The 17876-nt window shown below is 42.9% G+C and overlaps 1 protein-coding gene across 12 annotated transcripts in view; it reads right to left on the bottom strand.

The window, feature by feature from the left end:
- Positions 1 to 17876, bottom strand: part of MYOF (myoferlin) — a 228335-nt gene that overhangs the window by 100453 nt on the left and 110006 nt on the right. For all 12 annotated transcript variants that reach the window (XM_056529441.1, XM_056529439.1, XM_056529437.1 and 9 more), the window contains 2 exons: positions 12689 to 12797; positions 11604 to 11697 (listed from right to left, as the gene is read on the bottom strand). In XM_056529441.1, coding sequence (XP_056385416.1) covers positions 11604 to 11697; positions 12689 to 12797 — 203 coding nt within the window. The remainder of the gene's footprint in view (positions 1 to 11603; positions 11698 to 12688; positions 12798 to 17876) is intronic.

A 17876-nucleotide genomic window follows, 5' to 3' on the forward strand; every position in this document is an offset into this window, starting at 1 on the left:
TAAAAACATTTTGTTTACCAAAATTTCCTTGGAGAAATGGGGGTGCGTGTTATATGCCGGTGTGTGGTATACCCCGATAAATACGGTAACTATGTTTTCACTTATATGGTCTGCAGTGGTAATGATGGGGGTTGTTGTCAGTCTGTCAGTATAGGATGTCCACCTTTGGTGACAGACTGACAACATTATTGCTGTTAAGAGGTATTCCCATTCTGCAGGTGTAATTAGGGCATGACTGAGGGCGTGGTTAGGGGCATGGCCATGAGTGTGTTCAGGGGTGTGGTTTGTCCCTCTGCTCTCAGCTAAAGTTGGGAGGTATGCACAGCTTGCAGCAAAACTAAGTTAAACACTCACCATATTGTCTTTGGTAGTAGAGCACAGGCAATCTCCAATAATCATTGTGTGTGTGAGTACAGGGTGTGTGTGTGTGTGTGTGTGTGTGTGTGTACAGCATAAAACCAGAGAGTAAAGGGATACAGAGTAGGGCTGCCAGGCTCCTCCAAGAGCAGTGAGTCAGCAGTGAGTCAGAGTGATGGAGGGGGAGGAGTCATCACAGTGCAGGCAAGAGAAGGACATGCCCCCTCCCTTTGAGACAATTGAAAAGACATTGAGCAACTGTAATATGGTATTTTTTTGTGAAATATGGGCGGTAGACATAAAAATGACATGTAGACAATCAGGATGAGGTACTGAGTAACATATAAAACATTTTTTTTTTTTGTGGGATCTGACAGGTACGCTTTAATAGTGCAGGCCTCCCTCCAGCCTGCTTGTGGCTGGTGAAGGTGGCGGAAAAGCTGAAGACAGCTAAGGGGCTGCTTCGTGCAGTTGGCATATGTGATGGCCCAGTACACGAGATGTTTCTCCGTACACTTGCTGCCCTGTCCGGCAGCCTCCTTCAGTGTCCCCAGGGCCCCTTGCACCTGTTTCCCCCCCCCCCTGTACATATGTTCTTAAGTGTATTGTATCTTTAAGAGTTATGTCATGTGATAGTGTCAAGTTGATAAAGATGATTCTGACTGCCGATCAATATATATACGAATACTGATATATTTATATGTCATTTCTAATGCTGAAGGAAAAAGATATTTGTTGAACTATGCACCACTTTCCTGAGTTTGCAAACTGCTAGTGACTGAATAACCTTGGACCAACGCCAGACAGCCCAAGATGGAAGTCAAAACATTGGAGGAAGATGCAGATTGTAGAAGAAGGGCAAATAACTGGAATTTTTCCAGTATTAGAGCGAGAGGGCAGCATAAATGAACTTTGGCCAAGAAAGAAATTAATGGACACTAGATATGCATAAATACACGTACACAATATTTAAACAACCAATCAGGATGTAATATGCTAATTGTGATGTCCTAATTCACCCTCCTTCTTTGTACAATGTAAAAACCAAATTTACTTTCTGTAATAAACCAAACTCCCTGGTGTACCAAGGAGGAAACTCATACCAACCTGGCCTGGTGTGAATTTTCTTACGCCGGAATTTAGTATAGCGGTAGTCACTCACAGATTAAGGCCGCACATTAACGCATCCTTAACAATAGCTACCCAGGAGGTACCAGTGACCATGTGATCCCAGGGGTGACCTATGGGCTCCCTGCTAGTCTCCCCCATATAAGCTCTGGGTTGAGCTCCTCTCTCTTTCAGCTCTGCTCTTCCGCTAAGCTGAGGTCCAGTGCAGTCGTGTCTAGTGTGTGTGTCCAAAGTGTTGGAAGCCTCAAAGTCAAGTCTTGCAGCCACCATCAATTCAAGTTAGCTAAATAATGAAGTTGAAAATCAACTAAGAACCAGTCCTCAGGGTATATTAGATAGACAGAAAAGAGATGGAAAAAAGATGGAAAAAAGAGTGATCCTGATATACAAAATATTTATTTTATGTTACTAAAACACTGATACTCTCTGTCCCTGCTGGGCCCTAGCATGGGACACAGAAGTCAGTGAAAATAGAAATTAAAAATTACATTAATAAATTAATAAACTGATAAAACTTGCAACAAAATGGGTGATATATGGAATATTCAATAATGCGCTAAAGATAGCAAAGTGCTGTATTGTTCAATAACTGGAAAGTTCAACAGTCTTTGTGCTTCCAATAGATAGTAACACAGTTCAACAAAGTTCCGATGTATTCAAGTTAGCTAAAGTCACAGCTTTATGAGTCAAGTCAAGTCAGTCCCTGTCATCTGTCAAGTCAACATGGTCTGCATTCAATTGTCCAGTCCTACTACAAGTAACAGCAAGCCTTTAACGTCTCTGCATCAATGGTCACCCCCTTGGACCCTGACTGAACTGTATAGACTTTACCAACTGTCTACCCTCAGTAAAACTACTGTTGTCTGTAACTTGGCTTCGGAGTCTTTATTGCCCCCGTGCTTAGCCCAGGATCCAGTGATATACCTTTGGGTGGTATCGAGGTGTCCTGAGGAGACCCAAGGCCTAGTCACGCAGCCACACTTCCATCATCAAGTGCCCTACAGGTGAACGTCAAAGCCAGTCAGTCAAGTCTTTCTAAATTCCGTGTGGGTCTGCGGCATTCTGTCTTAGCCCACAACAAGTCCCAGCGAGCCCTTAAGTCTTTGAAGTCACTGGTCATCTCCTTTGGCCTAACTGAGCTGTAAAGACTATTTCATCTCTCTGCCTCAGTAAGGCTGCCGTTGTTCCCTAACTTGGCGGAGTCATTAATTGCCCCGTGCCTAGCCCAGGATCCAGCGGCCATACCTCGGGTGGTGTAGAGGTTAACCATGCCCTGGCATCACGAATACAAGGGGAAATGCCATCTGCCCCTAGGGTAACAACATCTGCCCTCATCACACCCCTACCACACAACTCCTATTTGCGGCAACCTCCAGTTGCCATAATGGGACCGGGGGGCAGAGGGGGTTTAGGTGGTATGAGCTGGGGATCCCTTAATCTCAAGATAGGTGCAGGTCCCAGAGGTCTGGAGGACGACTTAGAGGTAAGGACAACAGAAGGGTCTGGAGGAGGAGGACAGAGGGTCTTGAGGTAATAGTTATGTTGGAACGTACAGATTGACTGTACACGTCATCAGGGGACTGGCTTGTCAGGGAAGATAAGAAGAAAATAACCACCTACAGGTGTGGAAGACCACACGCCAAAATAGTGAATATACCCCAGTTAAAAAATAAGTTGTGACAAGCGTAATCGCATATAAAAATAATTTTATTGGAATATATAATTTAAAAAATACATATATATGTGAAAACACAGAATCAATTCATAAAGGGTAATATAAAGATAAAAAAATACATGTATAAAAATGAATAATAAAATATAAGGTGGAGACTGGGGTGAGAGAACCTGTATGCCGATAGAATGGGTAAGAAATAAAAAAGTCACAGTGCTGTTAGTGAGCTGCGATTCATATATATATATATATATATATATATATATATATATATTATATATATATATATATATATATATATAAATAAATATATAGGGGGTTGCATGCACAAGGCGAGGGAAGAGGGGGGGGGTTGTGTAAGATATGCTCAAACAAAATGTGCAACACGTGTGGGGATTAAATACCACACAGTGGCCAGTGAAATCAAATAACGTGTAGTAACGTGTATATAAAAATTATTCATTTTTATATATGTATTTTTTATCTTTATATTACCCTTTATGAATTGATTCTGTGTTTTCACATATATATGTATTTTTTAAATTATATATTCCAATAAAATTATTTTTATATGTGATTACGCTTGTCACAAGTTATTTTTTAACTGGAGTATATTCACTATTTTGGCGTGTGGTCTTCCACACCTGTAGGTTGTTATTTTAGTTGCTCTTTTAGTGTGTAATACACCCCCCCCCCCCCCCAATCCATCAAATATTTTATTTGAGCCCTTGAGGAAAGTCTTTTTCGGTCACAAGATGAGAAGAAGTAAAGCCCCCTGTTATCAGCTGTTTTCTCATGCCACACAGGAAAATGGGAAAGGCCCGAGACAACAGTAAATTAATTATAGTGCTGAGGAATGTTTACCATTGGGGGCATGAAAATCCTAAAAAGGGGATGATTCACCCCTAACAGGTACTACATGTACACTAAACACATACATAAAACTTGGCATCAGGGGCACAAGCCTTAAATGCCCCAAAATTCTGGAATACCCCTTTTAGAGACATTTTTTGCTTTAAAGTGTCCTCCAAGTAATTCTTTAATAAACTCAACTCGTTTAAAAGTGATTAAAAATGTAATGCCATTAAAATTCAGTAACCAGAGGAAGAGTTGTTGTATGATTAGTCATTTCCAAAATATTTCCTCTTTAGGCTATGGAAGAAATGCACAATGACAGGAAAAGGTCTCTATGAAATAAAACTACAGTACAATACATCATTATAGTCACAGGCTTGGCTAGAAGATTGATATCTCTCTGGAAAATACAGCGCCAATTTCCTGCCTCTGTATACTCACCACCTGCCATCTGTGCCACACTGTGTAAATGGGGCACTACATGCAATACCAGGCTTTAATTAGGAAAAACTATTCTCGTAATATATTTAGGATGATGAAAAGAAAACTTTTATGTTTATGGACGACTTACAGTAAGTATGTCACATTCAGTATATCTGGCTAATCAGCCAACGTGGCCATTATCACAGCTCACGTAGGAGTTATTATCCATACTTTCCAGAAACAACTAAAGAAAGACTGGATAGAAGATAAAGAGAAGTGATCAAACCATATCAAGGATGTGGGCAGGAATCTATCATTGGATTTAACGTATTTATTTTTATGTCAATTTGTTGCAGAATTTGTCGCAGTGTAAAATTTCTGGCTTTTCGTGCAACTTTTTATTTACACAAGAAATCAAGCTGGGTAGATATACACTGATTTGTAGTAACTTTAAAGGACATCTGTAGTGTTCAGAACTTATCCCCTATCCGAAGGAGGGGATAAGTTACAGATCGCGGGGGGTCCGAGCCCTGGGGCCCCCTGCAATCTCCTGTATGGGGCCGCGGCAATGTACAGGAAGGGGGCGTTCCATCCCCGCATGACCCCGCAGCCAGTACTCCCCCTCCATGAATCCCATAGGAATACATGGAGAGGGCATGCCTGCCGCAGACTTCCGGCAGACTGCCATGGCCCCGTACAGGAGATCGCGGGAGGCCCCCACCACTCGGCCCCCCGTGATATATAACTTATCCCCTATCCTTCGGATAGGAAATAAGTTATAAGCACTACAGATCTCCTTTAATGCAGTAGTATTGGATTTATCAACTGCAACTTTTGTGGATTTGTCGCAGATTTTGTCGCATTACTTGAAACACTTACTACATAAATGTGTGGTGGCCCAGTATAGGAGTTGCACCCCCGTACCCTTGCTATCCTGTCAGGCGGACTCTATTTCGGTGTCCCCTGAGTCCCTCTTTAATGTATGTCATACAAATGGTTAATTATACATTGTGTTGTCTATTATGATGTCATTATACTGTTATGTGCCTTTAAATACTGTTAGCTGGAGGTGTCCCGAAGGAGCAGGAAAAGAATTCCTCGTAGTCGCGCTAGCACGGCAGACTTCTTAGAGTGGAGACAGGAGGAGAATGATATCTCCGAGGTAATTAACCGAAGCGGACAGGTAAATAAATAAAATGAGGTGAGCTTTATTACATTAAAATTAACGGACTACACGTTGCGAGGGGCTAGACCCCCTCTTCCTCAGGTCAAAACTGTTACCAAGTGTTGAAACCAAGGAAGGTACTAGTGATCACGTGATAAATAGTAGTGATAATGGTGAGCTACATACGGGGTGAAGTCTGTCTAGTCAGTCCTAGTCAAATCAGTCAAGATCAGTCTGTATAAAGTCAGCGTGGGCCTGCAGCAAATTGTCCAGATCCACTACAAGTCCCAGTGAGCCCTAAAGTCTCTGAAGTCACTGGTCACCTCCTTGGGCCTAACTGAGCTGTCAAGACTATTACACCTGTCTACCTCAGTAAATCTGCCGTTGTTCCGTAACTTTGTGTCAGAGTTATTATTTGCCCCGTGCCTAGCCCAGGATCCAGCGGCATACCTTCAGGTGGTGCAGAGGTTAAACCATGCCCTGGTGTTACAAATACAAGGGGTTAATGCCACCTGCCCTAGGGTAATAACATCTGCCCTAATCACACCCTCAACAGCTGTTCGGAGGGGATTTCTGTGGGAGAAATTTATAAAAGATTGAGCGATTTTACATAAATTTGTCCCCGGACAACAGAAACCACCACAGAAAATTCTGTGCACATACACTGATTTCACAGCCAGGCAATGATAAATTCCCCTCCCTAATCTTTATTTATTAGGGAGATTTGCAGTAGTTTTAGTCCAGCTTTAATAGCGTGTAACGTCACTAATATAGGTTATAAATAATCCTGCAAGGTTTACTCTAATCCAGGTTAAAAATCAAGAATATTAAGAACATCCTAAATCTTTGGACCTTGTCCAATCTAGGACATTTATGGTATATCCACATATTATGCAATAGATGTTTGATACAAGCAGTTCCCATCTCGGGGACCCACAAATGTAGATCAGCCTCCTTGCACCTGGTAGACAGGGTAGGGAATCCAAAAAGTTTATGTAACTGATAAAGGTTAATGAAAGTTGAATAAACTGGATTTAGGGGATTGAGTTTAGGTCCAGCAGTCACACTAGCTTTAGCGGGGATTGATATTGTAACTCACGATTAGATTCAGGCTGAGGCTGGCAGGCTTCAGGCCTAAGCTTGTCTTTGTAAGTTGTACGGATCACTTCTCTCTCTGCTAGTCCGGCACCCAAAAGAGCTGTTACTGCTTTGCAGTACAGGAACAAGAGAGAAAGGATTGGCTGGCAGCTCTCTTATATGGGCAGGGGCTGGCCTTAATCTCACTGGTCCATACCATCTGTCATTCACTTTACAAGGAATTATGGTCTAACCATGTGACCACACATGAGACCTCCAAAGGTCCTTCAACACACCTTACTAGAACACGAGTCATGTGACCTAAGGTCCTGCGACACTATATTAATTAAATAGACAATTTTCCCAGGAGAGCAGCACAACCGACAAAGTAATTCAGGTATATGGTGCAGTAATTCAGGTATATGGTGCAGGTATATGGGGCCTTGATATCGGGATCCCAGTTAAATAATTCCAAAATAGCAGCAGCACACGAAGTATAAGGTGCAAAAATGGTGATTTATTGCATCAGTGTAGATAGAGCAACGTTTCTGCGACCTCCTCGTCGCCTTTCTCAAGCTCCTCGAGGAGCTTGAGAAAGGCAACAAGGAGGTCGCAGAAACATTGCTCTATCTACACTGATGCAATAAATCACCATTTTTGCACCTTATACTTCGTGTGCTGCTGCTATTTTGGATTTATTTAATTAAATAGACAATTATTTATACATATAAACATCACAGTATTGCATAAGAAAGAGGTGACTAGGGGACATCCCACTAGGAGGATGCTACTGGAACGAAGTAACTCTGACTTTGGGGACCACCACACAAGGTACGGTATACAATACGGTACCGGGTCAGCTATCTATACGAGGATCTACCTACAGGTGGCACCTCCCTACTCTGGGCACCTGTGTACTGAGGGAAACTATGTGAAGGGACCTGTCTGCTTTCTGGACCGACCTAACTACCTAATGGGTGGGGGACGGACCTACCTACTCTTCCCCAACCCACTCATCTATCCTCTCTATTATTATTGTATGGAGCGTTATAGGTGCAGGAAAAGTCTGCCAGGTTCTGTGGAGACAAGTTGCGAAAGGAAGAAGTCGTCATGACGGTCTGGGCTGGAAGGAGAAGAAAAAGGAAAGTGAACGCCTCCGATCAGAGAAGATGTTACCTGATATAACTGTATGAACTCACTGTATGTACTCACTCACATATGTGAGGAGGAGTTGGGGGGGTGCAGGCCTTGAGCTGTGTAAGGGGCTTGTGAATTTCTAACGGCAGCTCTGCCTGGCATACCCAGCTTTCCTGCCTCCATTCCCTCTGCTCAGATATGCCAGCCCACCTAATGCTCACAGGTCTCATGAATATTCATGAGGTGGGCAGGCATATCAGAGTAGAGGGAATGGAGGTATGAAGGGTCCAGTCTCCACTGCGTGAAGCCGGCCATTTTCAAATTAGCAATGAAGGACCGCAACGCTCCCCATTTCAGTTGTTATTGCTAATGTTTATGTCATCCTACTTGATGGGAAAAAAAAAAAAAACTATATCTGTTCTGACACAGTAGAAGCTTTCCAAAAAGTATTATACCCATGCCTTTCCTCCGTACATGCCCCAGACATGTCTCATTACGCTCCAGTTTCTTATTTATCTTGCTGTACTGTTGTTACGCCGAGTGCGCCGGGGCCCCGCTCCTCCCCGGAGCGCTCACAGCGTTCTCCTGTTCGCAGCGCCCCGGTCAGACCCGCTGACCGGGTGCGCTGCGATAATGTCCCTAGCCGGGATGCGATGCGGGACACGCCCGCTCGCGGTGCACATCCCGACCCGCTTACCAGACTCGCTCCCCGTCTGTTCTATCCCGGCGCGCGCGGCCCCGCTCCCTAGAGCCCACGCGCACCAGTTCTTTGCGATTTAAAGGGCCGGTGCACCACTGATTGGCGCATGGTTTTTAATTAGTGTGTTCACCTGTGCACTTCCCTATATTACCTCACTTCCCCTGCACTCCCTCGCCAGATCTTGTTGCCATTGTGCCAGTGAAAGCGTTCCTTGTGTATCCCTAGCCTGTGTTCCAGACCTCCTGCCGTTGCCCCTGACTACGATCCTTGCTGCCTGCCCTGACCTTCTGCTACGTCCGACCTTGCTCTTGTCTAATCCCTTGTACCGCGCCTATCTCGGCAGTCAGAGAGGTTGAGCCGTTGCCGATGGATACGACCTGGTTGCTACCGCCGCTGCAAGACCATCCCGCTTTGCGGCGGGCTCTGGTGAAAACCAGTAGCAACTTAGAACCGGTCCACCGACACGGTCCACGCCAATCCCTCTCTGGCACAGAGGATCCACCTCCAGCCTGCCGAATCCTGACAACTGTACTCTACTGTCATGCCTTTGTTTCTGTCGACATGTGTTACTAGGTGTCTGTGATAAACCTACTTTAAACTGTTCTCCGGTGTTTATATACTGATATTGTTATTTTATATCTCTTTCCCTCGTATCCACTTTGCTGGTGGGTTTGTAACTATCATCTTTATCTGTACGATTCGGTGCAACTAATAACATTTGTCAGTTTGATATTAAAAATACTAAAAAGCCCTGGAAAAACACTATAGAATTCAAGCAAGTCTAAACCTTCGGGCAAATGTGAACACGTTCCCAATGGCTGAGTCATAGCGCTGGGTGGAGGGAGAGGTTACTAGACCGTATACTGTAAATGAGTCAGCTACACCGTGGTTCTACCACAGAACGATAGCCAAAGGCGATCTCTTCCTATGATTCTTCAAGGCACCGCAGATAAATGACCTTGCAAGGGCACAATAAGACAAGATAACAATAGAAACAGTAATGATATTTTCTGCCTAAGGGTGTCCAGAGGCATATGTGCCGCATAAGATGACCCAGTAATATAAATGGCAAATGGTAAGTTTCATTGGGTGAAAGTTTAACTTACACCGCTAATAATTCTGACTAACCTAGGCAAGACCTACAGGGCTGCTTAGAATGGTAGAACTACTAGTGCACAAGCAGAAAAACTAACCGTGAAAGTCATATACACTAAAGTCCTTTATTGTGACTTTTCATAAACTTTTGAGAAAGTTTGATAATCCAGCAGGGACCTGCAATGTAATGGAGGATTTTAAGCGTAGAAACTAAAGATTAGGTTGAAATGTTTCTGACTATACAAAGTTATAGCAGCTGATTTATTTATTATTGATGGTCTATTATAAGCAGGTACCGTATTTTTCGCCATATAAGACGCACCCAATTTTAAAAGGAGGAAAATCTAGAAAAAAAAGATTCTGAACCAAATACAATGTAAAGTATAGGACAGTGATCTTCAACCTGCGGACCTCCAGATGTTGCAAAACTACAACTCCCAGCATGCCCGGACAGCCGTTGGCTGTCCGGGCATGCCAGGAGTTGTAGTTTTGCAACATCTGGAGGTTCGCAGGTTGAAGACCACTGGTATAGGAGGTAATACTCACGTGTCCCCGCCGCTCCGGACCAGTCACCGCTGCCCTGGATTTCGCCCTCCTTCGCTGTCGGCACGTCCCTGGGGCGTCCCCGTCACTCCGGAACGTCTCTGCTGCCCGGTATCCTCACTCTCCGTCGCCGCCATCACGTCGCTACGCACTCAGCTCCTATTGGATGATGGGACAGCGTGCGCGACGACGTGATGACGACAAAGGAGAGCGCCGGCCATGCAGGGGATCCCGGCACGGAGCAGTCATTCGCCAATCGGACACCGAGGAGGCAGGTCACGTCCCTCCAGATGTCCTGTAAGCTGTTCGGGACGCCGCGATTTCACCACAGTGGACTCGAACAGCCCGACTGAGCAGCCGGGTTAGTGTCACTTTCCCTCCAGACGCGGCGGTCAGATTTGATCGCCGCGTCTGAAGGGTTAATACAGGGCATCACCGCGATCGGATCCTGTATTAGCCGCGGGTCCTGGCCGATGATGGCCACAGGGACCGCCGTGATAGGACAGGGTTTAAATGTGTATTTGCCGTATAAGACGCACCAACTTCCCCCCCCAGTTTTGGGGAAGAAAAAGTGCGTCATATATGGCGAAAAATACGGTATGTAACTTTTAGGGGTGCAGAGGTAGCAGTTGCACCTGGGCCCCAAAGCACCTCTTCTACATAAGAAGCCACCAGTATTAGAAATAGCAGGTGGTAGAGGGGGGGCCCCATTACAGATGTTGCAGTGGGGCCCAGGAGCTACATGTTATGTCTCTGATAATCAGGAGAAGTCATCACTATTAGATCGTGGGGGTCTGACATTCAACAACCCCGACCTTAGCGGCAGCACTGATATATATGGAGAACAGAGCTAGAATCAGACCGCTCTGTACATTGTGTAGTGTTCGTACTGTATTGCTGCAGCTCAGCTCCCCTTGATGTGAACAAGAATTGAACTTCAATAACCCAGTACAGACAATACACAATGCATGGAGCCGTCTGCTTTAGGGTTCAATAACTTTATGTGGCCCACAGCTCTAGCAAACAGCTGATAAACCCTATTATATTAAATATTGATGGCTTATCCTGAGTATAGGCCATAATGCGAGTTACCTGCCCGCACAGAGATAGGCAACTGACTGCCTGGGCTGGTGGGGCAGTCAGGGGTTAAGCGAAGGGGTTGGGCCGACCAGAGGGATTAACCAACAGTGTAAGGGGTGGGTGGTACTTGTAGTACCCTCCCTCTGGGTATAAAAAGTTTGTTAGCTCCCCCATCTCCCTCTTTTGTGACTTACTAGTGTCCCTGGGGAATCTTGCCCTCCCTCCCTCCTTTTTGTTAATATATCTATTAAAATAAAAATTATCTATAAAAAAATAAATAAAAAAAAGCTTATATGACATTTTCTATAAGAGTCTAATATTCCACAATACAGTATGTATATGTCGTCATCATCATCATCATCATCATGTACCTGCATCGGTTTGCGCATTTGTACCTCCTGGATCAGTTTGATTGCTGGTAGGGGACACAGGAGGTTCATAGGAGACTGATAAATCAATAGTGGCCTGTGAAGAAATGGAATGAGAAACATAAATCTTGTTAACCCTTTTAAAAATGTTTATATTTATATTTTATTATATAGACAATATGTAGTGATATATTCAGGATTACAATAATAAAAAATAATTAAAAAAAGGGCATCGCTATTCACTTTGTCAAATTGGTGTCCCTGACATTACCCATGCTCAGTGCAGGCAAAAGGTACACTGTTCGGACATAGTCACATGGCGTAAAATGTGAGGAATGGCTGCCAGGAAAACACGGATGGAAATTCTGCAAATTTGCAGTATACGGCAGGTGCTAGGACCACTGGGAAATGCGCAGTCACAGACAGAAATCCATTATCAAGCAAAATACGCAGAAAGAATAAGACATGTCTATTCTTTCTGTGGACAACAGAATCAGGATTTCTACCTAGTGAATAGTGCAGTAGAATCCCTTTAAAATAAACCCTTGGACTCTGCTGCAGGGGAATGTCCGTGTGGAATATTCCAGAGGAATTCTGCACGGACATTCTGCTGTGTGAACATATCCTAACACTGTGCACAGGCACGTAAACCACTGAGCAAGGAAATGGTCATTCTTAGTTGTCGATTTATGAAGACCTTTCTTCAATGCAGGAATCTAAGGTCTGTGCTCTAGCATTGCCATTGTATAGGGCAGTGTTTCCCAACCAGGGTGCCTCCAGCTAGTTCAAAACTACAACTCCCCGCATGCTGGATGTTGTAGTTTTGCCACAAGTGGAGGCACCCTGGTTGGAAAATACTGGTATAGGGACTGTAAGCATTCAATTGAACACATATCAGGAGAGCCGGCGGACCCTCTATAAATTTATTTAATGCAAAACCTGTGTGAATGGGCTGTATAAATTCAAGGGGTGGCTGCGGATGGTTAGGAGAGAGGTAGAAATATTTCTATTGAACTCTTCTACTCTTCCAGATCCACTCCTGGGAGAGTATTCATACCTAAAAAGTGACCCAAACAAGAAAAACTCACCCCAATGGGCTGCCCCTTGTCACTCATCAGAGCCAAGCTTTTGAACGGAAGGGATCGACCTGGTCCTCCAACAAAATCCTTAAGTGAAATAGTTGTACTTCCAATCAATCTGATGAAACAAAAAAAATTCTTTCATTACTCTTTTGCTCTAAAATGTGTTTAAGAAAAAAGAAACAAAAACTTTATATTAATTGTGATAATCATACCAGCTTAGATATTTATGGGATAAGTGTGGCGGCTGTTTTGGCTTACATATAGAAGCTTTCATATAGCAATCATTATATTGTGGTTTTTCATGTGTGGAATGTGTGATATCTGGGCCATTCACTTCTTGGGACAAGTATTGGGAGTAGGAGCCATTTTACCCATATGGTTCAAATAATGTCTATCCATTTGTTTGAGGGAATAACCATGTATCTGGAATGCTCTTGTTTTGAGGTATTAGCACATGTTTTATTATTGTGTGGAGAGGATTATGGTTTAGCTATGGATTTATTTTGTTTTGGTAATGTATTTTGGCATCTCACTTCACATCATAGAGGAATATTGTCCATCTGGTCAATATTTGATTCCTCCTCTGATACCGTACATTAATCCATTGCTTGAGGGTAAATGTAAAATTATATTTACTATATAGTATAGTCTGTATTGATTTATTATTATTATTTATTCTCATGATTCTTTCTGGCTCTACCTTTATTTTGTTTTCTCTCTTTTTTGTGTATATTTGTGCTTTCTCTCTCTTTTTCGCATCGCTTTTGTGTGCTATATGTCTGCTAATAACTTTAATATATCAGCATATATGTATCTGAGCACTATTATGTATGTTCTTACTTACATTTGTTTGCTTTTTGTGTGGTATGTCTTCATCTTTTGCTACAGGATCAGAAGCCGTCAAGACACTTCAAGCAATCTGTCCAGCTATTTATATGTGATCAATGGTTTGCCAAGTGCCATATGTATACTCCTTTGTCACTTTTGTATTGTTTTTGTATTGTCCAATATTCCATGTATGTATTGTTGCTTTTCAATGCATTTCCCCCTCCTGTATATCCACTCTGTTTGTGATCCCCTGATGAACCAGTGTATAATATAAGATACACGGGGAAACTCGTCGGGATATACAGTTGATAATCTCAGGAGAACTTTTGGCATATTTAATTGATGAGTATTTTTGTATGTATATGAAGAATAAGAATATATATAAGAATATGAATAAATTGATGTTTTAGCTCAATATGAATAGTGTTTTGGTTTAAGAAGCTAACTGCCATTGGTGTGTCGAATTTGTCAGTGATGGTGATAAATGGGATAAGCTATGTTTAAAATGGAAATAAGTAGAGTGTTGGATTGGACTGCCAACATATCTTCCATATAGTCTCCATAATAAGCCAAGTGATATCCCACCTTGATACCAGTCTGTAATTTCTCCCCTATCTCATTCCTTTACACACCATGATATACAATATTGTCTAAAAAAAAAAAAAAAAAAAAAAAAGACCAAGGGGGGATTTATCAAAACCAGAGCATAGGAAAATTGCCCATAGCAACCAATCAGATCGCTTCTATCAATTAACAAGGCCTCTGATAAATGAAAGAAGATCCGATTGGTTGCTATGGGGAACTTTTCCTCTGCACTGGTCTTGATAAATCTCCCCCATTGTATAACTGCTGGAAATATGGCTGGTATGTAAGGAAAGAGAACCACTGGAGCCTTGACAATTTCCAGCCAGTTCTTCTGGGAATCTGTCCCTTTTGTGCTTTCCGTAGAAGATCTGCTTAATGGATTTTCATGAATTTGAACGCTAAGCTAGCTCGTAAAATGCTTATTCATTTCTCAGAAAATATGTGCATTATTCCTTACAAAACAAAGTTTAAGATGGAACCAAAGAAATGTATTTTACAAGCTGATCACTAAATCTAAAAGTAATTTCTATGGGCTTTCACAATATGACATGTGATAAGGGACAGTATCTTTCTTAAAAGTTATCACATAAAAGGCACCATATCGCTATTCTAAAAATATAAGGCTATAAGTTACACATATTAAAGGGGGTGTCAAGAATTAGTAAAAGAGGGACGGCTTTTATTTTTCCAGAAACAGAACTTCTGTTGTCTATGGCCTGCGTCTAGTATTTCGGCTGTTTCCCTTTGAGTGGTGCTGTTTTTTGGAAAGAAAGCAGACCCTTTTCAAATACTGAACCAAATACCATTTTTTTAATACTGGACTATACAAGTATGTTATTAAATATATTTATAGTTTCACTTTTGGAGGGTTTCTTGATAAGCTGTAGGCGATAGAATGTAGACATGCAACATCAGAAAGGTTACAAAGTCCTTAAAATGAAACAAAAATAAATAAATAAAGGTTGTTACTTGAACTGATGCCCAGAGCGTGCTGCAGCAAGTAGAGTTTTTTTTGGAGAGCAGTCTGGGAAACCAGCCAAAATAACTAACTGTACTCATATAAAATATGGAGGTCCGTGAAGCAGAAAGGAAGACATTGCAGAGTAACGGTGTGTACAGGGGAGGCTCCTCCACACCAGGCCTAGACAGCAGAACTGCAGGGCAACGATACACAGCACATTCTTTACTTACATTATTCCATACACTAATACCTGGATGTAGACCACACATGTATACATTCTTACATGTCCATGGTATTAAGAGTTTCATAGCTTCTATAATACCAGTAATAACCAAATTATCAATGATGGGTTTGATATCTGTCAGACTTGGAATATGTTCACACAGCGTAAAATGTCCGGAATGTCCACCCAGAAAACACGGCTGGACATTCTGCACATTTGCACGATCCGTGTAGACCGCACAGACTCTCAGACTGAAATGCATTTCTGAGCCAAAATTGCACAAACAACAAACATGCCTATGGTTTCTCCAGATGTAGGAATCAGGATTTCCACAGCAGAAATATCTGCAGCAGAAATTTTACCACGTGAACAGTGCAGCAAAATATCACTGAAATAAATAGGATTGAAATGTCTGTGGAATTCTGCTGGAATATTCTGCGCGGACATTCCGCTGCAGCAGACCCCCACTGATTTTCGTGTTATTCTGCTGCACTGTTCACACGGCGGAAATTCCGATTCTGGTGTCTACAGAAAGAATGGCCATGTCTATGCCATCTACATTGCCATCTATGAGACTGTGCATTTCCAAGCAGTAAGAGCGTGCTGGATCCTGCAAATGTGCAGAATGTTTTCTGGGTGGACATTCCACACATTTTAAGCCATGTGAACGTACGTTTAGATTAACATGATGATAGTCTATCACTGGTCAACTATTGTTTATTGTTAAATATTCCCTGACAGGCACTTGTTTTGGTCGAATTACCTGTTTCACATTTAAGAAGAATACCTGGATAGCAAAACTTATCCCCTATCCTAAGGATAAGGGATAAGAGTCAGATCACAGAGCATTCGACTGGGTTTTAACCACTGCACGAAGCTGTGGCCAACACACCCCCTCCATACAGCTCTATGGGAGGGCCAGAGATTGCCGAGTGCAGCGCTCCGACTCTCCCATAGAGATGCATTGAGGGAGCGTGTCGGTCGACGCTTTCTGTGGTGATGAAACAGGACATTCAGGAAGAGAGCCAGGGCCCCGCACAGGAGATCGAGGAGGCTCCCAATGGTTTGACCCCTCGCGATCTACAGGATAGGGGATACGTCGTTCTTCAACATTATTGTAATATTTATGGGTACTTTAAAGGAGCTATCCAGCCTTCTAACACCAATGTTCAATACTGAGGATTGGTCATCAATTTTGTATGGCAAGGGGTCCAAATTTCAGCAACTCCACGATCAGCTGCCTGCACTTGCTGTACTTTATGTAGCAGCGGCGAAAGGTGCTAAAAGTTGCCCTGTTCCCTTGAATGGAACAAAGCTGTAGTACCTCGCACTGCTGCTACTAAAAATACAACAATGGAGGCATGAGCACTGGTTAACATTGAGCAGACGACTTGGCCCAATCACCAAAGCCCCTTCAAACACCTGATCAAAAAGGGGCATAAGTTAGCGGTCGGCTAAACACACGTTCAAATGACAGGTGTCTCTTTTGACCTCCCATAGGCATGAATGCTTGACCTGGGATAGTGTTCATGTGTGCGAAAAAGGGGAGGGAATTAGCTGCTCCCAGAATCCTCTGCACAAAAAGGAACAAAGGGCATTTTTAATTCAGCATGTCCAGCATTTCCCTTTCTCTTCTTGGGGGGAGTGTTGGGAGGCCCCACACACATTAAATGGTCAACATCAGTGGGTTCAGTCAACACATATCTAATGTGTATGGGGGGGGGGGGGGCCTTAATGATAGGATAGTAATGTTTGATTTTTGAAAACCCCTTTAGGAAGCATGCCAATGCCCCCATGTATGAAGTGACAGAGCCCTGATCTCAACTCTGTCACATAGGGTGGTCTCGGCATAGTGGTGGGGACTATAGCAGTGAAGATGTTAAACGCATAGAGATGAGATGTTTTTCGTGTATAACTTCTGGCCGTACAGTATTTAACAGTAATAAGAACATGTATACAATATATGATAAGTGACATGATACAATAAAAACGTACATATATTATATACTAAAGAGGGACCAGCTAAGAAGGGGGTGCACACTTCAGGACAGACTGAACTTGTGCGTGCAGATCTCCATATCTCTACATACAAAGCACCAGGAGAAAACAAGACTAGAGCTTAGATGGAGGAGGGGAATGAATGATGGGCCGTCCAGAACATGAAGGGTGTGTGGGGAAATGAACCAGCTCCAGAATGCGGTGGGGACTGTTTTGGTTTGTCTTTTTCACAACTGTTCAGTATACAAAGCAAATAATGTACAAAGGATATATACTGTACAAAGCTATTCATAATGTTCTTACTGTGAGATCTTATGGGACTTTAGCAACAGTCTAAACAGACCATTGTGTAGGACTGTGTTCCAGGAAACTTTAAAATGTACTGCAACTTTTTAGGAACAGAAATCCTCCAAACGTAGAAACCCTTCACCTGTAAACATGGAATCACTTTCTCCCATTTAGGAATAAGATCTCCCAGGAGGACCTTCACATCTGACAAGCCCAATGGTTTCATGACAGCATCTCCTTCCATGTACAGTTGTCCCTCAAGTTACAATATTAATTGGTTCAAGGACGACCATTGTATGTTGAAACCATTG

This window comes from Hyla sarda, chromosome 7 (genome assembly GCF_029499605.1).
Source record: "Hyla sarda isolate aHylSar1 chromosome 7, aHylSar1.hap1, whole genome shotgun sequence".
NCBI classification, from domain to species: Eukaryota; Metazoa; Chordata; class Amphibia; order Anura; family Hylidae; genus Hyla; species Hyla sarda.